Raw genomic sequence first — 26,265 nt, forward strand, 5'->3', positions numbered from 1 at the left:
CGGTGACAGATACGGAGATCACTGAGCTATTGGCATCCACAGGCATGTCGACGACTTTGACTGGATCATCCTCCTCTTCTTCGTCGAAGCATACCACTAGCCGATTGGACACGATCACGTACAGCCCTCTACCAGCCAAATACTTGACTTCTCTTCCTAACTCCGCTTACATTTCCAGCATGCCGACGTTCGCTTCCAACTCTTCTTCGACTTCAGCTTGCGCTTCCTGTAGTCCGGCGAAGCTCGCCGCCAACAGTGATTTTGCACCATTGGTACCGGCCATTGTCGTGCCTCTTTTGGCCATTATTGCCATTATCGCTGGAGTCCTGTATTACCTCTGGCGGAAGTCGAGAAGAAATCAGCTGATAACTCGCACCCGACCCGTCGGCTTTGGTTCGTGGCTGATTGGACTCGTCAATCCAAAAGCCAAGAAAAGACAGCGGGATCGATACACCAGAATAGCTCCCTCTACTCCGCTGAGCAGCAGACGGTCCATTCTCAAGACTAGCGAATACGATGCCTCCTCACCAGGAGCTAAGACGCCGGACGAGAAGTCTGATCTACTGTCGAATCATCATCGCAGCTTATCTGTGCATTCCAATTATACCACACCTCAAGGTCAAGTTGATCAAGGTCTGATAGGTCGAATATCCGGAGGTATCGCTGCCATCACGCCATCTAGATGGGCAGGTGGTAAGGACTCGCCCAGTCCAAGGAGAACAAGTGGTCACAGTGTCGAGCGGGGCTATTCTGAGGATGGTCATGGACCTTATGGCCATCTTTCACCGGATAACCCGTACCGAAGTGCTGTATCTGCGAATGGATTCGGTGGAGCATCGACCTCACCCCACGGATTGCAATACGTCTCTCTGGATTCGCAAGATCGTGATGGACCTCTGATACTATACAATCCAAGCCCGGCCAGCACTCTTCCTCCTCCAGAGGGAAGTCTGCAACGCTCGAAATCCGAGTATACGCCGTCACGACCGAGCGGTCTGCGACACGTCCAGACTGCCATGTACGGGAGCCCTCCGCCGTTTCATCTATCTCGTTCGTCCGGCTACATGAACTCGGGCGATCGAAAGACTCTCGCTCAGACGATTTATGGCGACGGGCAAGATATGGGGGAGATGAATATGGCCATCTACGCTGAAAGAGCTCACGACATCAGACGGGGTCTCATGTCCCCTGACAGTGTCTTTGAGTAAGTTTCCGATCCTTCGAAGAATGTCAGCATGAAACTGATGTGCTGGGGTTTCAGCACTGGTTCGCCCGTCCTGCGCAACGCCATTTCACCTGTCAACTTCCCCATCGCTCAGCCCATCAGCGATTCTGGGCACATATTGCCACCGCTTCCACGAAAGCAGATCAAATATGGTCCAGATGGACGCATCATTTTACCACCAGAGTATTCGGCTTATGCGGAGTATCCTGATCTGCTGTCCCAGTATGCTCGTTCAACGCCTGGAGTCGGTAGGAACGAGTCAGGTGTCATTTCACCGGGAGTCAATGACCTGTCACCAGAAAGTGCATACCCATCCACCGTGGATAACCACCACAACGTACCTAATATCATGGATATTCTAGCCAATTACGGATACGATCCTAAAGCTGTGAATCCCATCGCATACACCGTTACAGGTCCGTCGAAATCTCCACCAGCCCTTATGGAACCGATGCCGATGCATCACGAGAGGCAACGTCGTGGCAGCCATTTGGAAGGAGGTTTGATGCCGTCTGGTCAGAAATCCCCACACGGGGCTAGAGGTCCCTCGCGGACCCCAGGGTCACCCCGTTCACCTCGACGAAAAGGATACGCGGTATTTGATGAACCCGGGAGCCCATCGCCAAAACCTCGAGGCAAATCTAGGACGGGCATGTCAGAAGTCAGTCATTATTCTGACGAGCGAGAGACGGTGATCTCGGGCAATGGGCGATTAGCAGACTTGATCCGGAAACGATCCGCCGAGGTGAGCTGAACGATTATACTCGGCCGAGGAGCAGATGTGCTGATCTGATTTCAGCCAGTTGCTTCACCAGCGCCTGGAAGACCGGTCTCTACCGCCGCCGCGACTGTTTACACGGCGCCGTCAGAAAGTCGATCTAAGAGCAGTGGCCCATCTGCGCATGGTCATGCAGGTCAAGAGCGGTGAGTGTCTGCCCTGTTTGTGTACGATCTGGCACCTTGGATGACACTGAATGCCAATGCCAGACAATCACCTGGTCCGGCGATCCGACATCAAACTCCACTCAAAGTACCGGGTGGTTGGTCCGACATGCCGCCCCCACCTCGTCTTCAGGGTTTTGATACTCTGTCACAAGCTCATGAGGCTGATTTCGGAACGAGACCGGAAGGTGGAGTTGAGGAACATGCGGGGTCTCAGGCGGGTCCAGGCGGTTCGGGATGGTTCAAATGGATTACCGATGCTGGCGGTAATACGATGAGTAGGGGGGCTTGAGGGTGTGCCCACGGGTATCAGACTCGAGGGGTCAGTTGGTATTACAGGCGATCCCGCTTTCGATAGAGAGAACGATTCACAGGCCTCGTTAGAGTAATTGTCACGATTTGATGATCTTACGATGCACGACGATACGTTTGAGTTGGAAAAAGCGTAATCACAAAAGACGGCCGTGATCCTGTATGACGTGCACACGGTGCGACGTTCAGCTCCCTCTCTATCTTCTGGTCCGTCTCATCTTTAATCTACGCCGCCTTGCCTTTGCCTAGACCACCTGGCCAAGGGAACATGACGGACGTATCCTCGACATACTTTCTATAAGCAGGGTCCTTACCCCACTTCTTCTCTCCACTCTTCTCCAAGGGCGGTACACCAGATCCATACCTCAACAAGAGATAAGTGAAGATGGGTGATACCCAGACAAGGTATCGACCCGGCGTAGGTGGCAAGACCGTCAAGGCCATGAGGGGAGGTCCAGCTTGCAGGAAAGCTTCGCCGACGTAATTTGGATGTCTGGAAAGTGACCACAAACCGGAACTGATGAATTGCTCATCGTGTTTCTTGTCGTTCTTGTCTTGTCTCCAAGCTGATTTCTCTATTGGGGAGGATATGGTCACTCAAAAACTCATGCGATGCTTTTTGATTCCAACTCACGTCGATCCGCAATGATCTCGAACCCAATGCCGCTCATCCAAATACCGGCACCGATCAAGTCTCGGATTCCCAAAGCGGGTTGTGCGGCAGGAAGCAAGTTGACGAGGATAGCTGGTAAAGTCACTGCGGAGACCCATGCGGCTTGACCGAGCCTACGATCATGACCAAGTCAGCAAGCAGGCTTTGATGACTTGTCATTCGATCGACTTGCCATGCGCCAGAAAAGGCAGCGGGACTCTGCTTGATCTCGTCAAACCGACTATCCTTACCACTCTTTTTGATCCTCTACGAGAAACGAGACAGAGGGTAGGACGTATCAGCGTATGCTCGTTCTGGAGTCTGCGAGAATGGCACTCACTTGGAAGAGGAACGAACCGAGTCTTCCGGCCCAAAGCAGATACAAAGCAGTGATCAGAATCTGTCGAGGGTGATGAGATCTAGGGTGGAAAGTCGCCAATGAGAGTCTTCCGGCAGAATAGGCAGTCCGAACCGTGGGGTAATACTGTCAGGCACCAACGTCATCAGTAGAGCGTTCGACCTTGTAAGATGATGGGTGTTTTTTTCTTCTTATTTCAACTCACAAATGAGAACAGGGCCGTGGTGATGAAACCGAGTGACCCAGCAAGGTCAAAATACTTCTCGGTCTTGTTCGGAATGGCATGAGCGGCGAACAGTGCTTGAAAGCCGAATCTGTGTGCGACGGCCAAGTATGAGTTCTCTTCTCTAAGGCTCCTCACAAATGAAGCAACTCACGCAAATCCCACAACTCCGCCAAGACGGGATACTGTTCCCGGATGTAAGCCGAGGAATGTCATAGTGATCAAGAAAACAGCAGCTGCGACTGAATTCAGCAGAAGAAGAACAGCGAGCGTTGACTGCTCTAGTGGTCTGTCGCTGCAAGGAGACACGAAGACGGGCGGGCCCCAAAGGGATGAAAGGACCGACACTTCTATATACGCGACTGATTATTTCGTTGAACCCGAGCTGATCACCGAGGTCCCGTTCCCCAAAAAAAAGACGTCATCGATCAGGAAGATCTTGCGATCAGACACCGGGTCACACAAGCAAGGATACACAACATGCATTGAATATGATCACAAGCTACAAATGACAGGGGATGTTCAAATCGTTTTACACTATACTGAAGACTACAGGACAGATCACCCAGCTCATACTTGAGCCCTTGCTCACAGAGACTCAGGGCCAAGGTCGAACGCAAAATCTTCTTGCAACCAAAGATCCTCTGTCAGGAGCGGCATTTCCAAATCATTGAACGCAGGACCTTCCGGTACCGTGACGTTTCTCTCCTTGATCGTCGCCGGACGTGCCAAATTCGTCTGACTGGACATGCGAGAGACAGCTTTTGGACCCGATGCGGCGAGCGGTCGAGCTATGGGTCGCTGGAAAGGGGTTTGTCTGGGGAACGTGGTGGATGATTGGGCTCCAGGAAGCTTCCGTGCGAGTGCTGTCTGCGCAAGAGGCCCTCTGCCGACAGGCAGACGAGCTCGACTGGACTTCGCACCGGGCGGCGCGATAGGACGAGGCACGGGCATGACGCTGGGTTTCGCCGCCAATCGTCTGAATTCGGGCTCTTCCAGCATTTCCTCATCTTGCCAAGCGTGATCAGTTTGATGTCATGATTGCGAGGTGTTCACTCACCACAAAGACGGACGGCTGTAGTCTCTTCACATGACGGCTCGAGATCTGGGTCTTGGACCGATTCCGAAGGCCCGCCTGGCTGCCAGAGTGGAGGTACACTTGCAAGTTTCGCCAAGCTCGCCTGATCTGGCATTTCAAATGGCGGTTCCCAGGGCAACTCTGAGTGGATGTCAGCGTCAACACGGTCAAGTCGTGTCGTTTGCCGCACCTTGAACAGACGGAGGCATGTATTCAGGCTCATCATCCATCTCCTCATCTAGCTCCTCTACCTCATTGATACCTCCGAGATCAACGGCCTCCGGTCCCTCAGTGATGCTGCCCAGACTGTGCTCTTCTTCCCATCTAGGATTTGGTGTTTGGAACTCGGGTTGCGACGGGGTCAGAGACTGACGAGATCTTCGTCGAGTACGCGCCGCTGAAGGCAGGGGCGTAGGTCCAGGGGATGGCTGTCCGGGTTTGATGCTCTGTCGTGACTTGCTAGAGGGCAAAGGCGTTGGACCAGGAGACTGTTTGGAAGAATGGGATTTTGGTGCGTTGAGTTTCGTACGAGTTGTCGACAGTTGCAAGTTTGACAGATGGTGCGTGGGTGAGACAAAGTTTGGGATCTGAGCAGCAGATGGAGCAGGCGTACGGAGCGACGCAAATGTCTGAACCTGTCGACGTGGTCCTGGCGTTTTGTGCGATTTGGATTGAGTCGGGGCAGCGTTGGTTAACGCTTGCTTGGTGGTGGAGGCGAACAATCTTTTTGGTTCTGATCAGACGTCAATGAATGACAATAAATACTCCTTTTGAGACTGACCTATATCATGCGCATCCCCTTTACCCTTTTCACCCTTCTCAGCCTGTTGACCACCGCCTGCGCCGCCCCCGCCGAGAGCATTGCCGTCTTTGGCTCCTCCAGCCGTTCCAATTTTTGGACCGAGACCGACGCGAATACTCGTGCCGGGTGCCTTGCCTAATAGTCCGGCCCTGCTTGGAGTCTTGGATGGTAGACCAGAAGCTGCATTTTCCTTGTCCAGATTTTTACGAGAGGTCGTATGGATTGGGTTGGGTATATGATGATAGGTACGTGAAAAGTGGGAGGTCGAAGGATGCACAAACATGGTGATTTCGTCGTTCAGAGAAACGCACGGATCACCTCGCTGCAGCTTCACCGGCTAAGATCATCCAACGAACAGGGGAGGCCAAACCCAATCGCCTGATCCCTCGTTGTCGGTGATTTCAGAAGACGGGATTGATCCAATGTTGAAAGAAGGAAGCAAGCACTAAATAATTGTGAGCCACCCGCTGGTGAAAAGTCACTCGCGTCTCGGAGTGCCACATTGGATATAATCCCGATCATAAGCCATTTATATCGCCGAAAAGCCCACCCCCGACACGAGGCATTAGCGAAGACCCGACCTCCACAGCCAAGGAAGGAGAGGGATACAGCTTCAACAACTTTTGGATCACTCTCTCATCTAACCAGGAACTGTCAACTGGATCCCACATAGCAGGAGCTAAACAGCACATAGGTGAGTGACTTCCTCTCACTGGGGCCGTTTTCGAGCTGACCATGATGTTCCCCCCTCCTTTTGTCATATCAATTTCGACCCGTACTCTGGAATTTCGTGTAACTGGTTGTTCGACACGTACAGCTGAGCTCTTCTGACAACTCTCCCCTCTACTCCTTTCACACCTTCCTCGCATCGCTCATTTCAGACTCTCAAGATGGACAAGGAAAAGCTCGCCAAGCTCCAAGCTCAAGTCCGAATTGGTGAGTCGCAGGGTATAGAAATGCGGCATTCCGTGTGGTCGTCTACGCTGTTCCGTATACATTTTAACTGATGCTGCCCTCTATCAGGTGGAAAGGGAACGCCTCGACGAAAGCAGGTCAAGAAGTCTGTTACTTCTACCCAAGGAGATGACCGTAAACTTCAAGCTGCTTTGAAGAAGCTCGGTGTGCAACCTATCACTGGAGTCGAGGAAGTCAACATGTTCAAGGAGGATGGAAACGTGTTGCACTTCAACGCTCCAAGGGGTGAGCCACTTTGTGTTAGAGTCTCTTCGCACCCAGCTGACACTTTTTCCTTTCTCTTTAACTTCTTTTTAGTCCAAGCCGCCTTGCCTGCCAACACACTCGCCATAACAGGATCCGGTCAGACAAAAGAATTGACGGAACTTGTTCCTGGCATTTTGAACCAGCTTGGACCCGACTCGCTTGCCAGTCTCAGACGTCTGGCTGAGTCTTACCAGTCCATGACTGCGAGACAAGCTGCTGCCGCTGCTGCTGCTGGAGGTGCAGGTGCCGGGGCCGGAGAGAAGAAGGAAGGCGAAGTTGGAGATGACGACGAGATCCCAGACTTGGTGGAGAACTTTGAAGAGGAGGGAGAGAAAAAGGCAGCTGCCGATCTTGAAGACTTGGAGTAGGCAAGAAAAAAACACTGCCTACTCTCTCTCTCTCTCGATCTTTTTTTGAGGAATGCCATTCTGGACGGGACACGGGCTCTACAAAGTCGGGTCTTGAGACAAGAGATCACCATGTATACTGCATCTCTATGGTCAATCTGACAGCCTGTCTGTTGCACCTGCTTTGTACGAGCGCACCTCGCCTGCGGAATCTTTCGCTGCCTCTCTTTGTGCCTTCATCTCCCTATAACGCTTCACCACCCGTTCCCTCTCCTCTGCCAAGATCCTCTCCTGCCCAGCGCTCAAGCCACTTTTCCCTAATCCTTTCGCGCCCCAAACGGATGATGGTCTATCAGGACCCTTCTTCAGATGCAAAAGCGTGGGAGGAGCTTGGGCAATGTCATTGACTCGTTTGCGAACAGGTGCAACGTCGAATTCCTGCTTTCTCTTGCGTTGTTTCTGCCCCGGCCCCGCCGCGTTGTCCTTTTCCTCCACTTCACCGCCTCGGGCCTGCATAGTGGGATGGTCTCCCTCCTTCTCCTTGCCTTTGGATCCCTTCGCTGCTTTTCCTTGCCGTTGCTGGGCAGCCTTGATGGCTTTACTGACTCCAGGTCTGAGCAGAGACTCCACCCGTCGATTATAATCTCCAAGCGTTTCATGAGGCATAATTCTCGGGACAGACGGACCAGCCATGTTGACCTTGTTGGAGTCGTCTCCAGGATTTTGGTTCGACTTTGAGGCTTTGATAGGTTTCTGCGATTTCGTTGTCCTCGCCTCGTCCGTCTTGCCATCGGTCACCTTTCGTTTCTTGCCCTTTCTCTCGCCCGTATCTTCAGACGTCTTCCGCCCCGAAGCGCGGAAGGAGCTCTGTACAGCCCACGAATTGAGTATTCTGCTGGCCGACTTTGGTGCATCATCCACGGCCGAAGATGACTTTGGCGCAAGATTGAAACCTCTAGATTGGAAGGGATCAGCGGGGGGACGGATGACATGGATTGAACCTTACTTCTTGGCGACTTCGGCTTCCCTGACGGACCTCTTGGCTCCTTTTCCCTCTAAATCAGTATCCATCCTCCTGGAAACTCATTGCAGTCCGTACTCACGCTTATGCGGCATGTTGCACTGTATTGTGCTGTCTTCAACTCAAGTGTTCTAGCGGTCGTCAAAAATTAGAGCAGAGAGACCACACATATTACGTAACGCAATGACCTGGTGCCGTGATCCCGGACTTTGGTGTCTACAGTTGCATAAGCCCAGTCTGTGTGGGGAAACAATCAGTGGGGAATAGCATGCAAAGATCAATGACCACTCAGGCGACAGAGGTAGCTGGCATGATCATCATCCTCCCAATCGATTTAGGTGTTCTGTTAAGCTGTCATTTCCGTCCGTTGTGCCACTGTTTTTATCTTCATTCAACATTTTTGGAAAAGAAAAAGTCCAAAACTCGGGTACAGGATGCGTTGTACAGAACACTTGACGAGTTCTGCGGAAAAGCCTGGACGTACGGCAGCATGTTCAAGTTCAACTTCGAGCTAGTGAGTGTGAACTACGTCCTCGAGCGAGAGTCGCGGCTGATACCCACTCGCTCGAAGGATGAAGCAGAAGTCGATAACGAATTCGGCGGTACTGCCTCCTCCTTCTTAGATGGCTGTCCGATCAATGTAGAGGCAGGACCTAGCAGACCTCGGGCTGTGATGCCATGCCATACGGTCTCGTTAGATCAGCTTGTGAGTGATTTTTTTGCTGTAGCTTGCAGCTCACTCGCTGTGCTCGGCTATCATAGCTGGACCGTCTACCGGATAAGATTTCGTATTCGCCCATTGCGATACCTGGTAGTCGATCCCTGCTTCGGAGAGATCTTTTCGACGCTAGGTTTCAGCTTGCCAGCGAACATAATACTGCACCCCATTCTGACCCCGTGAATGGAGCATCAACGGAATCTGACCTGCCGCCCGAGGCTGGAGGTGAGAACCAAGGCGAAGGAGTCATCGATGTTCACTCGGATCTCATCCCTGGCTTTTACGAGGGTGGCCTAAAGACTTGGGAAGGAGGTGTTGACTTGGTAGAGGTGTTGAGCGAGGTGAAGGACATAGCGGACTGGATCAGAGGAAGTTCAATCCTAGAGGTAAGTCTGGGCATGAAGCACGTTTTATGGTATTTGGCTGAGCGGAAACTCCTTCAAGGTCGGCTGTGGGACATCACTCCCGACATCGTTTCTTTTGGGAAGGATCTTGTCGACGCCTGGCAGCTCGAGCTCTCGAACAACTTTCAGACTACAAGACTACAATCTGTCCGTCTTATCCCTCGTAACGCTGCCCAATCTGTTGCTCGCGGCATTACCCCATATCCCTCCAGACTCGCTCTTGCCAGCGGAACAAGTCGAGGACGTGGAGCAAGTCTTACCTGATCTCGATGCCTCTGGCGAGTTGGTCATCTCGCCAGAGCTTAAGCAAGGCTTCAAGATGCTGCTTCAGAAGTGTCATGTGGATCTCTTATTTGATTACGGAGCATGGTCAGGGCTCGTCGAGAATCTCAAGAGTGCCCCTCAACAGCGGTTTGATCTCATTTTGACTTCCGAGACCATCTATTCGGAAGATTCAGTCGATGATCTGATGGACGTCTTGAGAATCGGGTCGACCGGCACTGCATCACGAGAAGAACATGGTGATAAGCAACACACCGCTGTCGAGTTGGCGGACAGCATAGCTGACTTGAGCGTACGCGACAGGTGGGATTTATTACCACTACGCGAACAATCAAGCGCGGTCATCCTCGTTGGAGCCAAGGCAAGTGATTTCCATCCTCCTACATGTCGAGTATATCTCTCTTATGCTCCTCGTGCAGGTGCTCTACTTTGGCGTAGGCGGAGGTCTACAGGCATTCTTGGATGCCGTCAAAGCCAATGGCGGATGGTATGAAACAATCAAGGGTTGGACAGCCGGTGTAGGTCGAAAGGTGGTCAGGGTAGGATGGTGAGGTGGGCGAGACACCTCCCTCGCATTTGCTGTGGTGCGGTACACACAGCACAATCGACGATGCGGAAGCTGAGGAAATCCAGGGGAGGGAGAGAGAGAGGAGTCTGGCCAAGATGCAATGCGGGCGGATAAGGGGTGTATTGCAATATGTGTTCCGGACCTCATGAGATGCGTGTGTGTCTCGCTCTCATATTATCCGCACTCTTCCCACCACATCAATTTTTTTTGGATCCTCAATTTCAGAAAATTACAGGTCCCGGGATTTTGTCTCTCTCTCTAGTGCCTATCACCTCACTCTCAGAGGATGTGCAGGTGTCTCTCTGCGGCCAATAATGTCCAGTTGGAGCGGAAGTGGACGTGGCTTGCGTCGTTCAATTCAAAGTTCATTACAAGAGAGAGCCGCGGCACTGAGTGAGGGGGGGACCTTTTCACACGAGACTAGGGCGTGCCTCTGTCCGCACAGACAGTGTGTAATGTGTGTGTCGGGTAGAAAAGAAGAAGGAAGCGGATGGTCATGGCCCCCCTAATGAAGATGTATCACAAGGAACAAGTTGGGGGGGGGGGGGGGGGGTTAGGGGGGAGGAGGACACATACAACCGAGAAGGGGGGATGATTCTGACTCGGAAGAGAAAAGAAAGGCCAAGGGGCTCGGAAGGAGGGGGGGGAACATGATGACATTTCCTTGATTTCAGGGCGAGGGGGCCATCATGGCGGAGAGCGGATACGAACAGACTGGATAGATACCGGATCTCTCACGAGGTAAAAGGGGGGGATATTTGAGAAAACGTGAGAGTGGGACTGAGGTGGTAGAGGACCTTGTGATCATCGTTGCAATTGAACAACAACAAATAACAATATCACTGACCCAATCACACATCCCACCTCCCACCTCCTCCTCCTCCTCTGCGATAACTGTCAGCCTGTGCGGCGCTGTCTCGTTACGCGGCATCGACAGGCGGGGCCAAGGAAATAAAAAATAAAAAATCATAAACTCTCTCTGACTAGTCAGTTGACCTTGACCGGCGACGGCGACGGCGGCGGCGGTGGTCTTCGTGGTGGTGTCAGTGTCAGTGTCTTCGGTTCCTGATACGACATCGAGGCTTCAAGGTTGGACAGGGGAAGACACTTGGAGAGTCGTGAGAAAACACGGAATTTGGCTGGCCAGGGACGAAAGAGGAGGACGAGACAGCGAAGGACTCTCAACATTCCGACAAACCTGCTGACCTTTGGACGACGAGCGAAAACTCCCAATCGCTTTTAGAGACAGACAGACTCAGTGGGAGATCTCTGCAGATCAACGTCAACGTCAACACGTCCAATTCGTCATTAGGACGGGTCAACAGACGAGTACACGTAACGCTGTCTTTCCAATTGATCGAGAAGCCAACGATTTGAGGCGCTCACTGGTGGTCGCTTCCTCTACTTCTCGCCCCTCTGAATCGAATCAAATCAAATCTATACATATCACTCGGAAATCTCATCGCAGCCCGCCTCGTTCACACTCATCAACACGAGCTTGCGAATCTCATTCCACCCACTCGTCTCATCTCCACCCGTCTCGATATGTCCATCTCGGTTAACTCTCCCCACCTTGCCGCAGCCGAAGGATCCTCTATCGCCTCTCAGGAGACCTCTTCGACCTCTGCACCCGCCCTCACGTTCACTTCATCTTCATCCATCACCGACGGTGGACCGTCTCATCGTCGAACACCTTCGTCGAGCGTCATGTCTTCTTCTCGTGGACGATTCTCTGCTCGAGCAGCCACCATGACTTCTGGTCCCGCCCTCGGTCTAGAGGAAGAGGTCCAATTCGGGTCCAATGAAGACTTGTTGGAAAACATTGGTGAGATCGACATTCCAGACAGTGGTTGGTACACCACTGCTGGCGGAGAGATGCGCGCCGTCGAGAACGTCAAGGGGAAATCTCGTTCTGGGACTCAATCGAAATCTGGCTCCGACGATCGAGAAACTAGTGGTCGTCGCAAGGGCACGTTTCTCAGTGCCGCGAGAGCCAAAGCCGCCAACGAAGGATATAATAAAGGTATCGGAGATGCCAAGATCCTGTCCATGGACGAACTCGAGGCGCCTCTCAACCAATTGAATCGCGTTGACACGGCAAGTTCGAGAGCCCATGCAATGCCATTCGATGATGGAGCTAGCATGATGAGTTCTATGACTGGTGGTACGGGTTCAGATAAAAAGGACAAGACGAAGAAGAAAATGTTTGCAAAGCTCTTTGGAGGAGGTGGCAGTGGCAATAGCAACAGCAGTATGAGCAGTAGGAAGGAATCGCACAGAGCGAGCATCGTATCCGTTCCCTCTAGGTTGCCTCCTGGTGTATCTGCGCCGAGCAAATTCACGGAACAGAATACAATGTGTGAGTGTAGGTTGTGTTGACGCTTGAGCGAGGAGGAGCTGACTCGCTGTTCCAAGCGTCTCGACAAGAATCGGTCCCAGGCGTCACTCCTCCCCAGAGCTCATTGGGTAACAAGTCCCGAAGCTCTGTCCAGCCTGGACTATCGCCACTCGCAACAAGCGGATCTATCACTCACCCATCTGCACTGGTCTCGAACATGCCGCGTCCGTCAAGTGGCGAATCTACCACTGCAGTAAAATCTCTCATACAGACAGGATCAAAGGCGATCGAATCCTCCTCTGATTCTTTCCTGGCCGAGGAACGAGAGGGCTCAGTCGCTGCTCAGGGCTCTTCATCTGAAGAGGAGATGCCAAAACCGGTTCCGACTCTTCAGCTCGTCCATTTCCTCTTGCCATCTTTCCCTACCTCTCCATCATCAGTGGAGAGTACGACAATCCTATCCTCCATGGTCATGCGACGTCTTGGTGGTCTGGCGAGCTCGAGATCCCGAACGAGTCTGAGACCTGGCACGGGCTCAAGCTCTGGATCTCAAGGGAAGAAAGCAATCTGGCAGAGTCACCAGCTTGTTTTGAGGTCTTTCCGGTTAGAAGACCCCGCGCAAGGTTCAAGCTCAAGCTCCAGAGCAGGCTCTGGCGCTCGCACCATCGCCCATTTACATCTCTTCTCCACAATTACACGTGCAAAGTCGGGTCAATTGGTCAAGGTTCAATCCTGGGCTCAATCCACAGACCCCTCTGAAGTCGAACGTAGAAGCATCAGCCAACAGACGATGGCAGGTGTTTGGGATGTCACGAGCGACGGGGAGAACAAGAAGGACTCGTCGGATAAGGTCAGGAAATGGGTCATGAGAGTAACATGGGAGGATGAAGAGTGGTTGTGCGACATGCCCAACAGGTGCGTGCAGACAGCTGATGGCGAGCTCCGCGAGCAAAGGGTGCTGATCGTGCTTCTTAGAGACGCCCTGTTGGAATGGATCAAACAGATCAAGAAATATGCAACGATCATCCGGTGAATTGCATTTGACAATAATTTTGGCGGTACGCTGACTTCCTTCTCAAGTGCCGAGTCTCTAGGCTTTGGACCCCAAATTCAGCATGCTCTCTCTCAGGGATCCCGTGTGGATTTGGCATTAGAACTCGACATGCTTCGCAAAGGTCTCCGTGGCTCATCCAACAATGGACAATCGCCCATGATGAAGAATCGCCACCTACTGGCTGGAAACGAAAAGGAGGAAATCATGGACGAACGAGATCCCGATTCGTCAGGGACCGAGGGTATCGACCCTTCAGCCTATAGACAAGCTCAACGCGTGCGACAACTCGCCAATCGATCTACTAGTTTGGCATCTATGACTTCACGTCGATCGAGTCTCCATCTTGAGAATATGCCTGCTCCCGCGCCTGCTCCAACTATGCCTCTTCCTCTGCTTCCTCCCTCGTCCTTGGCTGTAGAGCAGTTGGCGGATCACCAGAATCCGATGATTACCCCGGGTTCCGCTCAGCCGTCCCTCGACGGAAGGTCAGAGTCCATCCACTCCGACTTGCCAGAGACACCTGTCAAACACGAATTCAGCACGTCACCAACGACCGACTCTCTATCTTCTCGACCCTCCGTGAGCCTTCTCACGCCCTCGGATGGAGGAGAGAAAGATCAGCGAGAATCTTCTATGATGATCACAGAAGCTCCGACTCCAGGTTTTTACACACCGTCCATCGCCTCGGAAAGCGGAGCCACTCAGAGCACGTTTCTCTTCCCCACACCGCCTCAATCTATGCCTGTTCAATTGCCCCATCTTGATCATCATCAGCAGCACCAACACCAGCTTCTCGAGTTGAAAAAGGCTAGATTCGTAGATTACGACGAGTTCCGCTTGAAAGGTGCGATGGATCGCGCCGAGACGGCAAGCATCACCAGCACTGCGACTGGATCGACTAGTAACAGGAGAAGGCTACGAGCAAAGACACCTGCTGTGGATCTGAGTGAGTGGTGATCCCTTTGATCGACAGATGACTCTGTGACTGATTGTCGTGTCTATAGTGGCCGAATTCGCCAACCGACCTGAGGCAAACTTTGAGGAATCCACCGACGATCTACCAATGCCGGACAGTTCGCGATCACGAAGGATCCGCTTTGCCGGCTGAACATATGACGGATAAGATATATCGAGGTGCGGAAATACATGGGACAGCGGATGAGTCCCGTCTGAGCACTGAAGGACGAATTGTAAATGCCTTTTTTTTTTACCTCACGCCTCGGGGACAATGACCTTTTAATGGATGAGCGACTTGCTTGGAAAATTACTCAACGACAAAGTCTTGAAATACGACACATGCTTATAGCTTATGGCCTATAGCCTTTACGATACATGCATTCACGATGCCCATGGTCTTGGTATGGTCTAAAAGTGCAAAGTAGGGTTGAGTCATCAATGCGAATCTCCTTCCCCATTCATTTCGCTCCGCTGCTGCCGTGAAGAACATCAAGTACCGCCTTTCCAGCATGCTTGATGGCTTCTTTACGACTGAATTCTAAGGCTGCCCTGGCTTCTGCCCATTCTGTCAATTGAGCCAGAGTAGGATCAAGCTTTCTCTTAGGCGCCGCTGTGGAAGAATCTAACATATTCTGGTCTTGGGCGTTGCCGTTACTGCTGCTGATGCCGGCCGTTTCGGTGGTCTGAGGTGGATCGGGAGTCGCAGCGGATAGTGGAACAGGGAGACCTCCGATCAGTGTCGAGTTGGATAGGGTCAAGAGGGCGGTCAAGAGTTGAGTATCTGCTCGAGGTCAGTCCTGGTCGCATGAAAGGCTGGAGTATGCGCAAAATTCACATTCAAAGACGAGCTCTGTTTGGGTAAGTATCGATTCCTATACCGGAGAATCACCTTCTAGCTTTGGCAGACCACTTGGACCCAATTCCATTCCTTCACTTTTTTCCTTTCCTTGATTATCCTCAAAGGTCGAACCTTCTAGACGTTGTATTTCCGTAGCGACGACGATGGCCCTTTCCATCATTTTCTCCGCTTCTCCCAATCCTCGCATCATATCTTCTACACCTGCTCGCGTCGACCCTGCACCGGTGGAGCTAGCAGGAGGTGCCATCCTCCTAGACGCTGCATTGTTCCAAGCCAGACTAGGGAGTCTGGAGCCACTAGCGACATTTAAGCCTCCACCAGGTCCAGTTCCAGGTGTACCAGTCGCCAATATGCCACCAGATGGTGTTCCAGCCCCGGCCGCGTTGGCCATAAAGGTGAATGGAGAAGTGCTTTCCGCGGCAGGCTGAATATTGAATACTGGAAAGGGCGATTGACCGTTGGTCTGAACAGCATTAGGCGTCGACCCCAAAAACGGAGTCTGACCGAGACCAAGTCCCGCATTGGTACTTGGTCCAGCTCCAGCTGCGGTCCCAGCTCCTAGTCCTCCACTTTGAGCCAGAGGTGATTGACCAAGTGGTTGAGATCCAAAGACGGGGAAGGGGGATGGAAAGCTGGGAAGGGGGAACGGAGAGGAACCAGCAGGAACAGGTGTCAGACCCGTCGATGGGTTGATGAATGGGTTGAAAGGAGACGTCATGTTGTTCAATCTGGACTAGGATGCCCAAGGCGCAATTTGGGACAGCAACGCTACGAGGGCAATCGGTTGGGTTGTCGAGTATCTCGGCTGCCGTAAAGAAAATCGCTGACCGATTCGCGTGGCGTGGCGGCCGGCAGCCCCGGTCCACCTTGGCCACACGATGCGATCTGTTCCCGGGACCTAGCAAGCGGGTTGCTCTATCCTCAAATGGCCAAACGTATATGGACCTGCTGACATTACTCGCCTCTATCCTCTTTTGTGGTAAGAGCCCCCAGAATCCAGCAGTACAAGCAAGATATTCATGTGCAATCAGGCCGTTACCCGCTCTTTGTTTTGCAAGACTGGAGGCGGGTTCACAGAGGGGGACAGAATCAGCTCGGTCTTGAACCGACCAATGAACATGAATGCAGCTCAGAGAGCAAGATCCCTGAGATCGATCATTGAGAAGAAACGGAAAGTGATACAAGCTCTAGGGATTTGCCCCAGAAGTTCAGGCGGAACGAGTCAGAGAATCGGCTTTGCTGAAGCCAGCGAGGCCAACAAAAGAACAGCAGTCTCGGCTTAAGACTCCGAGACCATTGCCAAGGCAAATGGTGTCCGGGAACGAAGCAGTCTGACAGAGAGCAAGTCAAATAATCTTGCTCTGATCTCGGAATCCATCGCCTCTCGCCTCGGAAGCTTTTCCAAGAGAAAGAAAGAAGCCAAGGCGTGTACTGGTCCAACGGATAGTGTATCTGATTCTGGCCATCTTTGATACGGCCATCTGTCGATCGGAGCTCTGGATATACATGTCATGCCCTTCAATTGATTGACCATAGTCTGCCGCACCCTCTGTCTCTCGGCCGGCACCGTCAACTGACCCCACATGCTCCTCGTCGGATGTTACCGATCTCATTACGTGAAAAGCGGAGACGGCCGGGGAGGTTGGGCCCACGGCGTGACTACCCTCTTCATATACTTTGATACTGGCTGCGATCGGCTCAACGGATCTATGCTATTTGAGTTGTGAACCGGGTCGCCTGCCATCGAGGACGATGTGCATAGGAGTCCACTGCACGGGGTATTTGTGGACCGCAGAGGGCGAATTGACGTTCTTCTACCTACCATCATAATGGCAGAGTCGCTGGCAGATGGAGCCGGGTTGGAATTGGAGGCGCACGACAGACGGACGGGTCTTCAAAAAGTCAGTCGAGCTGAGATCAGCGAAGAACATTTGGACTTTGACGAGGAGGAGACTCTCAAAGGCGATACGTTTGAGCCTCTAGCTCAGCTTGACGATCGTCCTGCCGCCAAGACTCAGCTGTCACCTCTGAACACAAGTATCACCCGCCCGACCCAGAGTGGATCTCCGTACTCCATCTTCTCCACGAGAGAGAAATGGGTCATTGTAGGTCTCAGTTCTCTCGCAGGCATCTTCTCGTAAGTCTAGCGCGGTCCTTCATCAACACCATCAGCATCATATAGGCACGAGCTGAATGACCATCGACAGTCCGATCGGATCCAACATTTACGTGCCTGCTATTCCGTCCCTAGCAGACGCATTCCACGTCTCGAACGAAAAGATCAACTTGACCGTCACGTTGTACCTGGTCTTTCAAGCTGTCACACCTGCCATCTGGGGTGCCGCATCTGATAGCTATGGTCGACGTCCTGTATATCTCATCATCTTGCTCATTTTTATCGGAGGGTGTATGGGTACCGCCCTCTGTCCCACCGATTCGTATTGGCTGCTCATGCTCATGCGAGCTGTTCAGGTGAGCACACAAGCCAGACCTCGACTGTCGACGACTGACGCGTTCACGTCCCATTTAGTCGACTGGCGGATCTGCAGTCATTGCCATAGGCACTGGAGTCATTGCGGACGTGGCTGTCCCTCAGGAGCGAGGCAAATTTCTCGGGGTCTTCAGTCTGGGGACGAACTTTGGTCCATCGAGTGAGTAGGCCCGCAACTGAATTGGCATCATCGAAAAGTGACACCGCATACAGTTGGTCCTTTCCTTGGAGGCATGCTGGCATATACTCTGGGATGGAGATCCATTTTTTGGTTCCTGCTTATCACTTCAGCCGTCACCTATGTCCTCGTGGCATTGTAAGTCGTGATACCCAGATGACGGACAACGCGTCGTTCTGACAGCCCTGCTTCCAGATTCCTCAGAGAGACACTGCGATCTTTGGTTGGCAATGGCTCCATCGCACCACCGCCGTGGAATCGTACATTGCTTGACATTTACAACACTCCGAAGGTGAAAACAGATACGGAAGAAGTGGAAGTGACCCTCCCAGAGAAACCTAAAAGAGCTCCCGTGAGTCGCGGAACGACTATGTCCAACATTGGACAATGCTGATGAACGCTCAGTTCAAACCATGGGCATCCTTCATGCTGGCATTTGAGCCAGATTTATTCATGATGTTTTTCTACGCATCGATTTTCTATTCTTTGTGGTATGCTGTCCTGTGAGTTGTCGCAGTGTGTCTCGATGACTTGTCAACTGACATTCTGTGTGTCAGAACGATATTCTCTACTCTGCTGCGTGACAACTACCACGTTAGTGAGATAGTGATCGGTCTATGCTACTTGTGAGTGTCTGGCAGTCTTGGCGAGATGCTCACCTTGGTTCTTTTTAGTCCACATGGACTCTGCGCTGGTCTCGTCTCCTTCGGCACGGGTAGAATCATGGATGTCGTCTATCGACGAGAGAAGCGTAGGGTCGGGGGAGATCATCGTGAAAAGCCAGAAGAATTCCGATTAGAGAGAGTTCGATTCGTCTTCTTCCCGCCTTCTATCTGGTGGGTTATGAGCCGTGCTGTCAGTGCTCGCATGCTGACTCATGTCACAGTCTTCTGGTCATTTCCACAATCTGCCTGGGATGGAGCTTTGAAGCCAAGGCTCCGATCGCGGTACCCATCATTCTGAATACGCTGGTCGGTATCAGCTTGGGGTTCTTGACAACCGGTTAGTCTTCAACCAGTCTCTTCAGTCAGATTAATCACTCATCATGTTGTCAGTCACTGTTTACGGTCTTGATCTGTTCCCGGGCCAAGGAGGTGCTGCGACCGCAACCGTGAGATGGACGAGAAAGGCTTGAACTAGCCACGCTGACAATCCGGCCACACAGTTCAACCTACTCCGCTGCATCCTCGGCGCTGTAACCGTATCAGTTGTGCAAATCATCAACACGAGGTTCGGCGCAGGTTGGACATTCGTCATTTTATCCGGTGTATCGCTGAGTGGTACCCCCTTACCACTTGTCGTCCTCAAGTACGGTCCCGGATGGCGAATAAAGAGGTGGAAGAACGCCAAGGTGAAATCGGAGGCGGACAGAATCTCGGAGATGAGAAGATTAGAGGGCGTGAGAGCTGGTCAAGGGGATGAAGAAGAGAGGGCAAAGTAGGTTGAACATGGAGGCTTATAGTAGTTGTACATCTTGCATTAGCATCTATCAGAGACTTGATACATCGAGGCGGTCGCGAGAACCAGCGGGAGTTGATTGAAGCGGTCCCGATCGAGCATTGTGTCAGTCACCTCTGTTGTATGTCAATGGGAATTGGTCTCTGACATGGCCAGTGACAGCTCACAGTGGTCTCGCATTCTGTACACGGATGTATAGCCAATTGACAGCCTCTCTGACGCCGTCACTGATGATTCTAGTAAGTATGTGACGCGAGCGATTGGGTTTGATACCGACTTACCCTTCGAGCGCAGATACCCCCATGACGTCCAGGCTTGCCATTCGCTCTGCTGCTCTCCTCTTCTTGTCCTGTGATTCGGGATCTGCTGTTCCAGACATTTCATCCCTCGATGGGGATCCCTCCTCGGTAGCGTCGAGATCGTCATCAGTCCTGGCACGATGCCAGGCGTCAAAGGATTCTCTGATTTCCTGGACTGACAAACAGGTCGGAGCGTCTTGTTTGTTTGCGAGCAGAAGGAGGGGGAGATTAAGTAGTCGAGGCGAGTTGAGCACCTCATCTGAGAGGAAAATCGAGTGTTAGCACCGCAACCGCAAACCTCTTTGACAAGGAGAATCTTTACAGAGTCCCCAAACTTGACTCACCAAATACCTCCCACGTTTCGTTGAGCCTTGCTTGATCACAGGCGTCCAACACGAAAGCAACGGCATGACACTCGTCATAGTATCTGGGCCAAATGGATCGGATATCCCTCTGCCCACCAAGATCAAAGAAGGATAGAGTAGTGGATGGAAGGGAGATCTTGCCAACTGAAGAGCGTCACAGCGGGTCAGCGATGGACGCAACGACATATCGTGTGGTCCAAAGTAGATGGCTCACTGTTCTGTCCTACGGTTGGACCTATCTTGTCTGGAGGCATACCGGGTGTCGCGTTGTACATGGTCTTGATCCGCTCGAGCATGGTCTTAAGAGAGCAAAGTTCAGCTGCAACTGTGGTAATGGGTCCATTCTTGAGCTCACCGTCTTCCCCGCCTGAAGCGCAAGGTTCGTCAGCAGAAGTACCTTGAAAGAATGAGTTCAGGATCAGCACACTTACATTGTCCAAGCCGATGATGACGACCGAGTACTCATCTTTTCTTGTCAGATGGGCATGTAGACCCTTGAGGAGATGGTACATGATCTCAGGGGCGAGTTTGACGTGTGCTATCTCATGACTGAGGTGGCTGGAGAATCAAAAGTACAAAGTCATCATGCAATTCGGTGAATCTCATCTCATCTTTGAGTTTCCGGTGGTCGGATGCAGAGCATCCTCACGCATGATTATCATCATCATTCATTCATGCTTTGCTGAAACAGTCTCAGAAGCACCAATCTCGAACGTTCAAAGCTCGACTGAGACATCTACCTAGCAGCTGTGTATCCGTACATTTCTCCCACAGACCTAGCCATAATGTCCTTGACGGGTCCTAGTAGTCGAGTAAATGCTTGTTCACCCAAAGCAGCGACGCGGAGTTTGCCTTGAGCACGGACAGTCGCCGCACGCGCCTGTCGGTTGAGCAGGGCAAGTTCTGAGTGAAGAGAGGGACAAGATCAGCCAGACTTGAGGAAAACAAGTACAGACAAACACTCACCTCCAAAGTAGTCCCCCTTGCCGTACTGCTTGACCACCTGAGGTTGTCCGCTTTCATCGCTCTTTAACGCAACAGCTTCACCCGATTCCACGAGGAAGAATTCTTCGCCCGCTTCGCCGGCGACAATGACGTCCTCTCCATCGGCATATGTCCTGGACTCGAGTACATCCGCGATTTTGGCACGCTCTTGAGGCTGGAGCGTGGCTAAGATGGGGACTTCTGATAGGAAGATTTCATATAATCTCCTCTTGCGTGATGTGTGCTATAGAGAGAGAGAGAGAGATCGTGTGAGCTTCGAAGCCCTAAACGGCGACTGCAGCTCACATCAAGTAGAATGGTCCTGAATGAGACACGATCCAGTGCCCAGAGCGTGCAAGGCGTGAGGGATAGGATGGAGGCGGCACGAGGAGCACTGGGATCGGATCAGCGAATATGCACCGCTGGGGACTTCACTCACTTGTGCATCAATGCCAATTCGCCAAACGAGCTGCCCTCCTTGCACTCTGCGACCTTTTTGCCCAGCTTCTGATGATCTCCCTTGTCCTGATCCAAGACTTGTCCGTCCCTCTTGACGTATACGTCCAAAACTCCACGTTCGACGACGTAGAAAAAGTCTCCAGCAGCACCTTGTTCAATCACCAAATCGCCCGCAGGCACTTGGACCTCTTTCATTGCTCCTAGCACATCTGCCTCTTGCTCTTCATCCAGGTTTCTGAACAAAAAGTTGGGTTTGATGGCGTTTCTGATCCTGGCAAGCTGCTCTTCGGATTTAGGATAATGAGGCATGCTTGTAGCTCCCGGTCCTTCGTCCTCTGCCAAAACCTCGAGACCTCCAGCAGATACGGAGAATGCCCGTCGATTGGTGGGGACCAAGGATTCAGCAGATACTGAAGTTCTCCTACCAAGCGCATAGGCTGGGATGGGCGGTTCATCTGGCGCTGAGATGGAAGATCGAGGACCAAGATTTGCTCCTACAGGCATTTCACCCGCAGGAGGAATGGCAGCACCTCCTCCGAATGGAGAGGCGAACATGGGAGCACCATTCCTAGAACTGATCGGTGTTGGTTCGGTTGCTCGACGAGGTGCGAAAGGAGAATCTTGAGGGAAATGCTCAGAGAATGGAGAAGGAGCTCCGTGAGGGTAGAGGTGATGTTGCATGTTGGGTGGAATGGCAGAGAGTCCGCCCAAGCCTGTAGGTGGGAATCGTTGATTTCCAGTCATGGGGCTATCCGAGTTTGCTGACATACGCTGAGAACAGGATCGCTCCTGGTCAGTTCCTTGGTGATACCTACGTTCTGCCAGTACTCACATCACGCTTGAGCTGAGCTTGGAACCAATCAGCTCCCCATTGAAGCACGTCAGAAGGAGAATCCCGAGCCAGGTCGCGATTGAGATCACTGAGAATCTCTTGCCAGGACTGTCGCGGCATGATGAGAAGGGGGACGCGAGGGTGATGGCCAGAATAAAGGAGTAGGTCGGTATGGGATATGGTATGAAAGGGGAGGAGAGGGAAGGAGGAACGGGCAACGCGAGCAAGTCACGCGGTGATCCCGATTTTCCGCTTGAAAACGTGGACTGACAGCTATAGAGCGAGCCTCAAGCTGTTATGGAGTTCACAGACAGACAGGCTCTGTTCCGATCCTTGAGTGACCGGGATGTATGCGCAGGTCGAGTACCTGTGAAATGAAAGCAATGGAGAATGTGCGAGAACTGCAGCTGCTCCTGCTGGATGATGATCTTCCCTTTAACCAACCCCAAGTGCGCCTCTTCAGGAACACTTTGCATGAATAATGATGATGATGTGGCAATTGGCGGCCAGATGATGAGGGTCTCACCTTTTCCATCCTTCGACGTCTCTTCACCACACTGGGTAGCCATTTTGAGACCATGAGTGGAGATGGCGGGTATATCCCACCCTCGCCACCGCATAGTAATGGATCGTCAAGAGCGAACTCTTCTACGGCGCTCACGGACGCAAGGCCGTTATTGAGCTTGACGAATTTGCAAGAAAGACGATTATGGACGCATATTGACGATCGACTGCTCTCGCTCGAAAGGGATGAACGGAAACATGCTTTCACGACTTTGCTGCGACTTGTATCTGAACGGCTGCTTCCCCTTTTGACTCTCATCCTCCAGATCCCACCTGTGGAACCATGGGGCGGTGTACGAGTCTCTTACCTCCTCACCCTGACGGGATCGATGATAGATTTTATCACCTCTTTGCCGTTAGTCAAGCTCTCATCTATGGCGCATGCGCCAACACCGGAGACTAGTGCTTCCGACATTGACGAAGTCGACGATGCTGCTCCTGCCGAAGATGAGGTTGACGCCATCGCTCAGGCAGAAGCCGCAAGAACGATGAGACGGCTGTTGGATCTTTTGAGCGAGGTGGATCGAGGTTGGCTAGCTGTGCTCAGAGGGGATGCTTGGATACCGCCAGCTAAAGCGGGCGGCAGAGGTCATCCAATTCCTGTTCAATTTGGATGCCAGGTTGGAGCGACCGAGAGGATCCGATTAAGAAGTATCATCATGGCTTCTCGATCGAAATTCGTAGCTTGGGCCAGGACCTATGGCGACTTTTCAGGCGTGTCGTATCCACCAGGTTCCGACGACGCTGGACTCACACCAACTGCATTGTCCGCAGAATCGAGTCTGGACCCAGACATGGAGTGGGAGCAAGAGGTCATTGGGCTTTGGAATGGAACTCTGCAAAAGCTTTCTGATATGGACTTTTGCGTCGCGGCTGGAGATCATGCTGGCTGATCGTAAGAGATTGGCATCAAAGGCATAAAAAATACGCGATACAAGATCTACAATAAGAGAATACATCAAGGAGATAGATAGATGAGGATGTCTCGTCGTCAGATGGATCAGGGCGAGTCAAAACCTTGAGGCGCATTCTCGAGGCGTTCCTTCAATAAAGTCGACAGCTCCTGCCATGCTCCGGCAACTTTGACCAAGCATTTCATTCTCGGTTGGCCTTGACCGAAGCCAAACCTGCCAGGTCGACCGGCAATCTTGAGCAACTTGACCGGACTGACCTTTTGCCCAGCACCAAATACGAAACCGCCTTTCCATTCTTCGTTTTCCGCTCGCCTCTGCCCACGTTTCATGGATGGATCGACTCGAGCTACAAAGAGCTTGAATTTGGTTTCGTCGATCACTGATTGGACAGTCTGGTCGAGGAGATCGTATTTGCTAGGTTGGAAGGGTTGAAGGGAGGGCGGGGCATACATGGACGGCGCTTGTGATCCCATACTCATCCGTGAAACGGATCGACCCGCAGGTGTAGGCGTAGTGGACCTGAAAGAAGACGGTGGTGGACCCCGCGCAATTGAGCCGGACACAGATCGACCGCCGACAGATGGTGGACCAGGTCGGCGACTCGAATACTGCCCATACACTGGTTTCGGCCAGTTGGACGGATCTGGGAGGATTCGCGATTCACGAGACGCTGATCCGGGAACCTCGAGATGTCTCGGTGAAGGTCCACCGGGACTCGACATGGGAATGCGACTGGTCGACGAGGCGGTCGGAGAGGGAGAAAATGCGCCACTTCGGCGTCCAGCACCAGCAAAGCGTTGATTGGTTGGCGTTTTGAGCATAGTCTCTACAGGCTGCTGCCTTGTAGGCACCGGCGGAGTAGTCCCAGTAGACATCCTTGCCGTAGTCGACGACATGCCAGACATCATGCTTGCCCGACTGCGTAGAGGTGGTGCAGTCCTTTTGACCTCCGGCGATTCCGTTGCAGCTCGAATTCCGTTCGCACCGAGGGCTCGCCTTTGCATGGACGCGGCAGAAGTGCCCGAGACGCCAGAGACAACAGAAGAGACAGACGTACGGTGTTGTATGGATTTGCGTATATCGGACACGGACAGTTTCTGAGCATGGCCGCGCGCGAAATAGTCCATCGAAGAAGAACCAGATGGTGAGGTCGCTTCTGCCAAGACTTCAAAGTCACCGCTGGATGACCTGGAAAGATGTTGAGTCATGAGTATCCTAACTCGAGCATCGAGTTGTTGCAATTGTCGCTGCAGCTCGTTCCACCGCTGTGTCATTTCACTGTATCTGAGCATAGCCTCAGCCATGCGTCAAGCTTCTGGATGTCAAGGTCTTGAGGCTCACCTCCTGAGTGCCTCTCCGTTCTTGCTTGTCCTACCGAAGATACTACGCTCCATCATTTTCAAGATTTTGGCGACGCTGGGGATGTAAGTCCTGAGATATAAGTCAGCGGTGTCAGTCAGAGGATACACAAGACGACCCACGCCTTCATCGCCTCATGGGACTTGACCAAATCCTGCAGTTTGCGAAGGCTGGGCAACTCTTCCAGCTCAGATTCGAAAGGGACCGGGACAGGGGACGAAGTGATGCTCTCCACGTAGTGCTAGAATGACTCGTCAGCGCAAAATTCAGGGTCGGCGTAGTTTCCATTTACCAAGCAGTCCTTCAAGCTGGTCTGCAAAGGAGTCATCATCGACTCGGCCTGATCTGCGGTTCTGGAAAAATCCGAAGTCTCTCAGCTTCATTGGAAAGCTTTGAGTAAAGTCGTTCTCACATCCTGAATCGTGATAGCCATCCATCCTCTCTCATCTCTTGTTGAAGGATCACGTATTCGCGCTCCAAATCCGACCAGTCACTGTGAATCTCTTCGACCTCAGGATCATCAGTTCGTTTCGAGCCTTCTGTCGCGGTGATACGGCTTTGGAGGGACCTGAAAGAGCGGTCGAATTCAGCCACTCGAGCGACAAGCTGACTGTGCGGAGATCCATCAGATGACAACTTTGAGGCCGCATGTCTCAGCTCTTGTATCTCTGTATTCTTGTCAGCGGAACGGCTGTTTCGTATAATTCTGATCTCACCGTAGATACCGTCAAGCAGAAGATTGATGCTATCCCTCAGATCTTCGATCGAGGTCGAGTTCTCTCCATTCTGCTGGCGAGGTCCCACATCATCTGCCAGACTGAGTTCCGATAGTCTCGCGTCAAGGTCCGTCATCGTATCATCCCTCGCAACGGGCTCTCCTGAAGTCTGTTAGACGAATACAGGAGCGTTCCAAGACGGGTGGGTTTTGGAGATAACGTAACTCTCGCGTCAGTCGGCGGCGATCACCGCTTTGCCCGAAGTTCAAGATCGGATTGCAGCTC

General features: G+C 52.3%; 13 protein-coding genes across 13 annotated transcripts; 6 read left to right on the plus strand and 7 right to left on the minus strand.

Annotated features, from left to right (window-relative positions):
- Positions 1–2,126: 2,126 nt before the first annotated feature.
- BD324DRAFT_628987 (hypothetical protein) lies at positions 2,127–2,593 on the plus strand. The gene has a single exon (XM_022016162.1). The coding sequence runs from the start codon at positions 2,190–2,192 to the stop codon at positions 2,457–2,459; it is 270 nt and encodes an 89-aa protein (XP_021870574.1). The 5' UTR covers positions 2,127–2,189; the 3' UTR covers positions 2,460–2,593.
- Positions 2,594–4,182, minus strand: BD324DRAFT_602249 (hypothetical protein). Its single transcript, XM_022013941.1, has 6 exons — positions 3,867–4,182; positions 3,695–3,803; positions 3,472–3,615; positions 3,325–3,398; positions 3,114–3,265; positions 2,594–3,054 (listed from the first exon to the last, which is right to left on the minus strand). Exons 1-6 carry the CDS (start codon positions 3,926–3,928, stop codon positions 2,705–2,707), a joined length of 891 nt encoding a protein of 296 aa, XP_021870575.1. The 5' UTR covers positions 3,929–4,182; the 3' UTR covers positions 2,594–2,704.
- BD324DRAFT_681959 (hypothetical protein) lies at positions 4,179–6,024 on the minus strand. Its single transcript, XM_022019133.1, has 4 exons — positions 5,572–6,024; positions 4,981–5,523; positions 4,773–4,931; positions 4,179–4,722 (listed from the first exon to the last, which is right to left on the minus strand). The coding sequence occupies exons 1-4, from the start codon at positions 5,873–5,875 to the stop codon at positions 4,301–4,303; spliced, it is 1,428 nt and encodes a 475-aa protein (XP_021870576.1). The 5' UTR covers positions 5,876–6,024; the 3' UTR covers positions 4,179–4,300.
- A 103-nt stretch (positions 6,025–6,127) lies between these two features.
- Positions 6,128–7,298, plus strand: BD324DRAFT_628994 (nascent polypeptide-associated complex subunit beta). Its single transcript, XM_022016163.1, has 4 exons — positions 6,128–6,286; positions 6,410–6,528; positions 6,616–6,792; positions 6,865–7,298. The coding sequence occupies exons 2-4, from the start codon at positions 6,483–6,485 to the stop codon at positions 7,179–7,181; spliced, it is 540 nt and encodes a 179-aa protein (XP_021870577.1). The 5' UTR covers positions 6,128–6,286; positions 6,410–6,482; the 3' UTR covers positions 7,182–7,298.
- On the minus strand, positions 7,299–8,621 carry BD324DRAFT_628997 (hypothetical protein). The gene is made up of 3 exons (XM_022016164.1): positions 8,264–8,621; positions 8,167–8,206; positions 7,299–8,115 (listed from the first exon to the last, which is right to left on the minus strand). The coding sequence occupies exons 1-3, from the start codon at positions 8,274–8,276 to the stop codon at positions 7,314–7,316; spliced, it is 855 nt and encodes a 284-aa protein (XP_021870578.1). The 5' UTR covers positions 8,277–8,621; the 3' UTR covers positions 7,299–7,313.
- On the plus strand, positions 8,232–10,326 carry BD324DRAFT_499443 (hypothetical protein). Its single transcript, XM_022012949.1, has 6 exons — positions 8,232–8,695; positions 8,753–8,887; positions 8,944–9,285; positions 9,344–9,946; positions 10,005–10,169; positions 10,219–10,326. The coding sequence occupies exons 1-5, from the start codon at positions 8,450–8,452 to the stop codon at positions 10,134–10,136; spliced, it is 1,458 nt and encodes a 485-aa protein (XP_021870579.1). The 5' UTR covers positions 8,232–8,449; the 3' UTR covers positions 10,137–10,169; positions 10,219–10,326.
- A 1,372-nt stretch (positions 10,327–11,698) lies between these two features.
- BD324DRAFT_651717 (hypothetical protein) lies at positions 11,699–14,653 on the plus strand (the record flags this gene model as incomplete). The annotated part of the gene is made up of 5 exons (XM_022018379.1): positions 11,699–12,512; positions 12,569–13,406; positions 13,467–13,520; positions 13,572–14,491; positions 14,550–14,653. 5 exons carry the CDS (start codon positions 11,699–11,701, stop codon positions 14,651–14,653), a joined length of 2,730 nt encoding a protein of 909 aa, XP_021870580.1.
- A 559-nt stretch (positions 14,654–15,212) lies between these two features.
- BD324DRAFT_500195 (hypothetical protein) lies at positions 15,213–16,359 on the minus strand. Its single transcript, XM_022012951.1, has 2 exons — positions 15,392–16,359; positions 15,213–15,352 (listed from the first exon to the last, which is right to left on the minus strand). Exons 1-2 carry the CDS (start codon positions 16,077–16,079, stop codon positions 15,294–15,296), a joined length of 747 nt encoding a protein of 248 aa, XP_021870581.1. The 5' UTR covers positions 16,080–16,359; the 3' UTR covers positions 15,213–15,293.
- An 831-nt stretch (positions 16,360–17,190) lies between these two features.
- Positions 17,191–19,471, plus strand: BD324DRAFT_580682 (major facilitator superfamily domain-containing protein; the record flags this gene model as incomplete). The annotated part of the gene is made up of 11 exons (XM_022013453.1): positions 17,191–17,498; positions 17,569–17,833; positions 17,892–18,012; positions 18,066–18,168; positions 18,226–18,382; positions 18,436–18,533; positions 18,588–18,656; positions 18,705–18,866; positions 18,917–19,032; positions 19,086–19,141; positions 19,196–19,471. The coding sequence occupies 11 exons, from the start codon at positions 17,191–17,193 to the stop codon at positions 19,469–19,471; spliced, it is 1,731 nt and encodes a 576-aa protein (XP_021870582.1).
- BD324DRAFT_500086 (P-loop containing nucleoside triphosphate hydrolase protein) lies at positions 19,441–20,799 on the minus strand. The gene is made up of 5 exons (XM_022012950.1): positions 20,367–20,799; positions 20,132–20,296; positions 19,770–20,046; positions 19,656–19,715; positions 19,441–19,604 (listed from the first exon to the last, which is right to left on the minus strand). The coding sequence occupies exons 1-5, from the start codon at positions 20,662–20,664 to the stop codon at positions 19,595–19,597; spliced, it is 810 nt and encodes a 269-aa protein (XP_021870583.1). The 5' UTR covers positions 20,665–20,799; the 3' UTR covers positions 19,441–19,594.
- An 89-nt stretch (positions 20,800–20,888) lies between these two features.
- On the minus strand, positions 20,889–22,547 carry BD324DRAFT_651721 (cAMP dependent protein kinase regulatory subunit; the record flags this gene model as incomplete). The annotated part of the gene is made up of 5 exons (XM_022018380.1): positions 20,889–21,055; positions 21,119–21,380; positions 21,443–21,530; positions 21,576–22,366; positions 22,428–22,547. The coding sequence occupies 5 exons, from the start codon at positions 22,545–22,547 to the stop codon at positions 20,889–20,891; spliced, it is 1,428 nt and encodes a 475-aa protein (XP_021870584.1).
- Positions 22,548–23,005: 458 nt separating this feature from the next.
- On the plus strand, positions 23,006–23,884 carry BD324DRAFT_651722 (hypothetical protein; the record flags this gene model as incomplete). The annotated part of the gene is made up of 1 exon (XM_022018381.1): positions 23,006–23,884. One exon carries the CDS (start codon positions 23,006–23,008, stop codon positions 23,882–23,884), a length of 879 nt encoding a protein of 292 aa, XP_021870585.1.
- A 107-nt stretch (positions 23,885–23,991) lies between these two features.
- BD324DRAFT_651723 (hypothetical protein) lies at positions 23,992–26,116 on the minus strand (the record flags this gene model as incomplete). The annotated part of the gene is made up of 6 exons (XM_022018382.1): positions 23,992–25,189; positions 25,247–25,336; positions 25,387–25,505; positions 25,557–25,617; positions 25,677–25,932; positions 25,981–26,116. The coding sequence occupies 6 exons, from the start codon at positions 26,114–26,116 to the stop codon at positions 23,992–23,994; spliced, it is 1,860 nt and encodes a 619-aa protein (XP_021870586.1).
- Positions 26,117–26,265: the final 149 nt, after the last annotated feature.

This window comes from Kockovaella imperatae (genome assembly GCF_002102565.1).
Source record: "Kockovaella imperatae strain NRRL Y-17943 chromosome Unknown BD324scaffold_8, whole genome shotgun sequence".
NCBI lineage: Eukaryota > Fungi > Basidiomycota > Tremellomycetes > Tremellales > Cuniculitremaceae > Kockovaella > Kockovaella imperatae.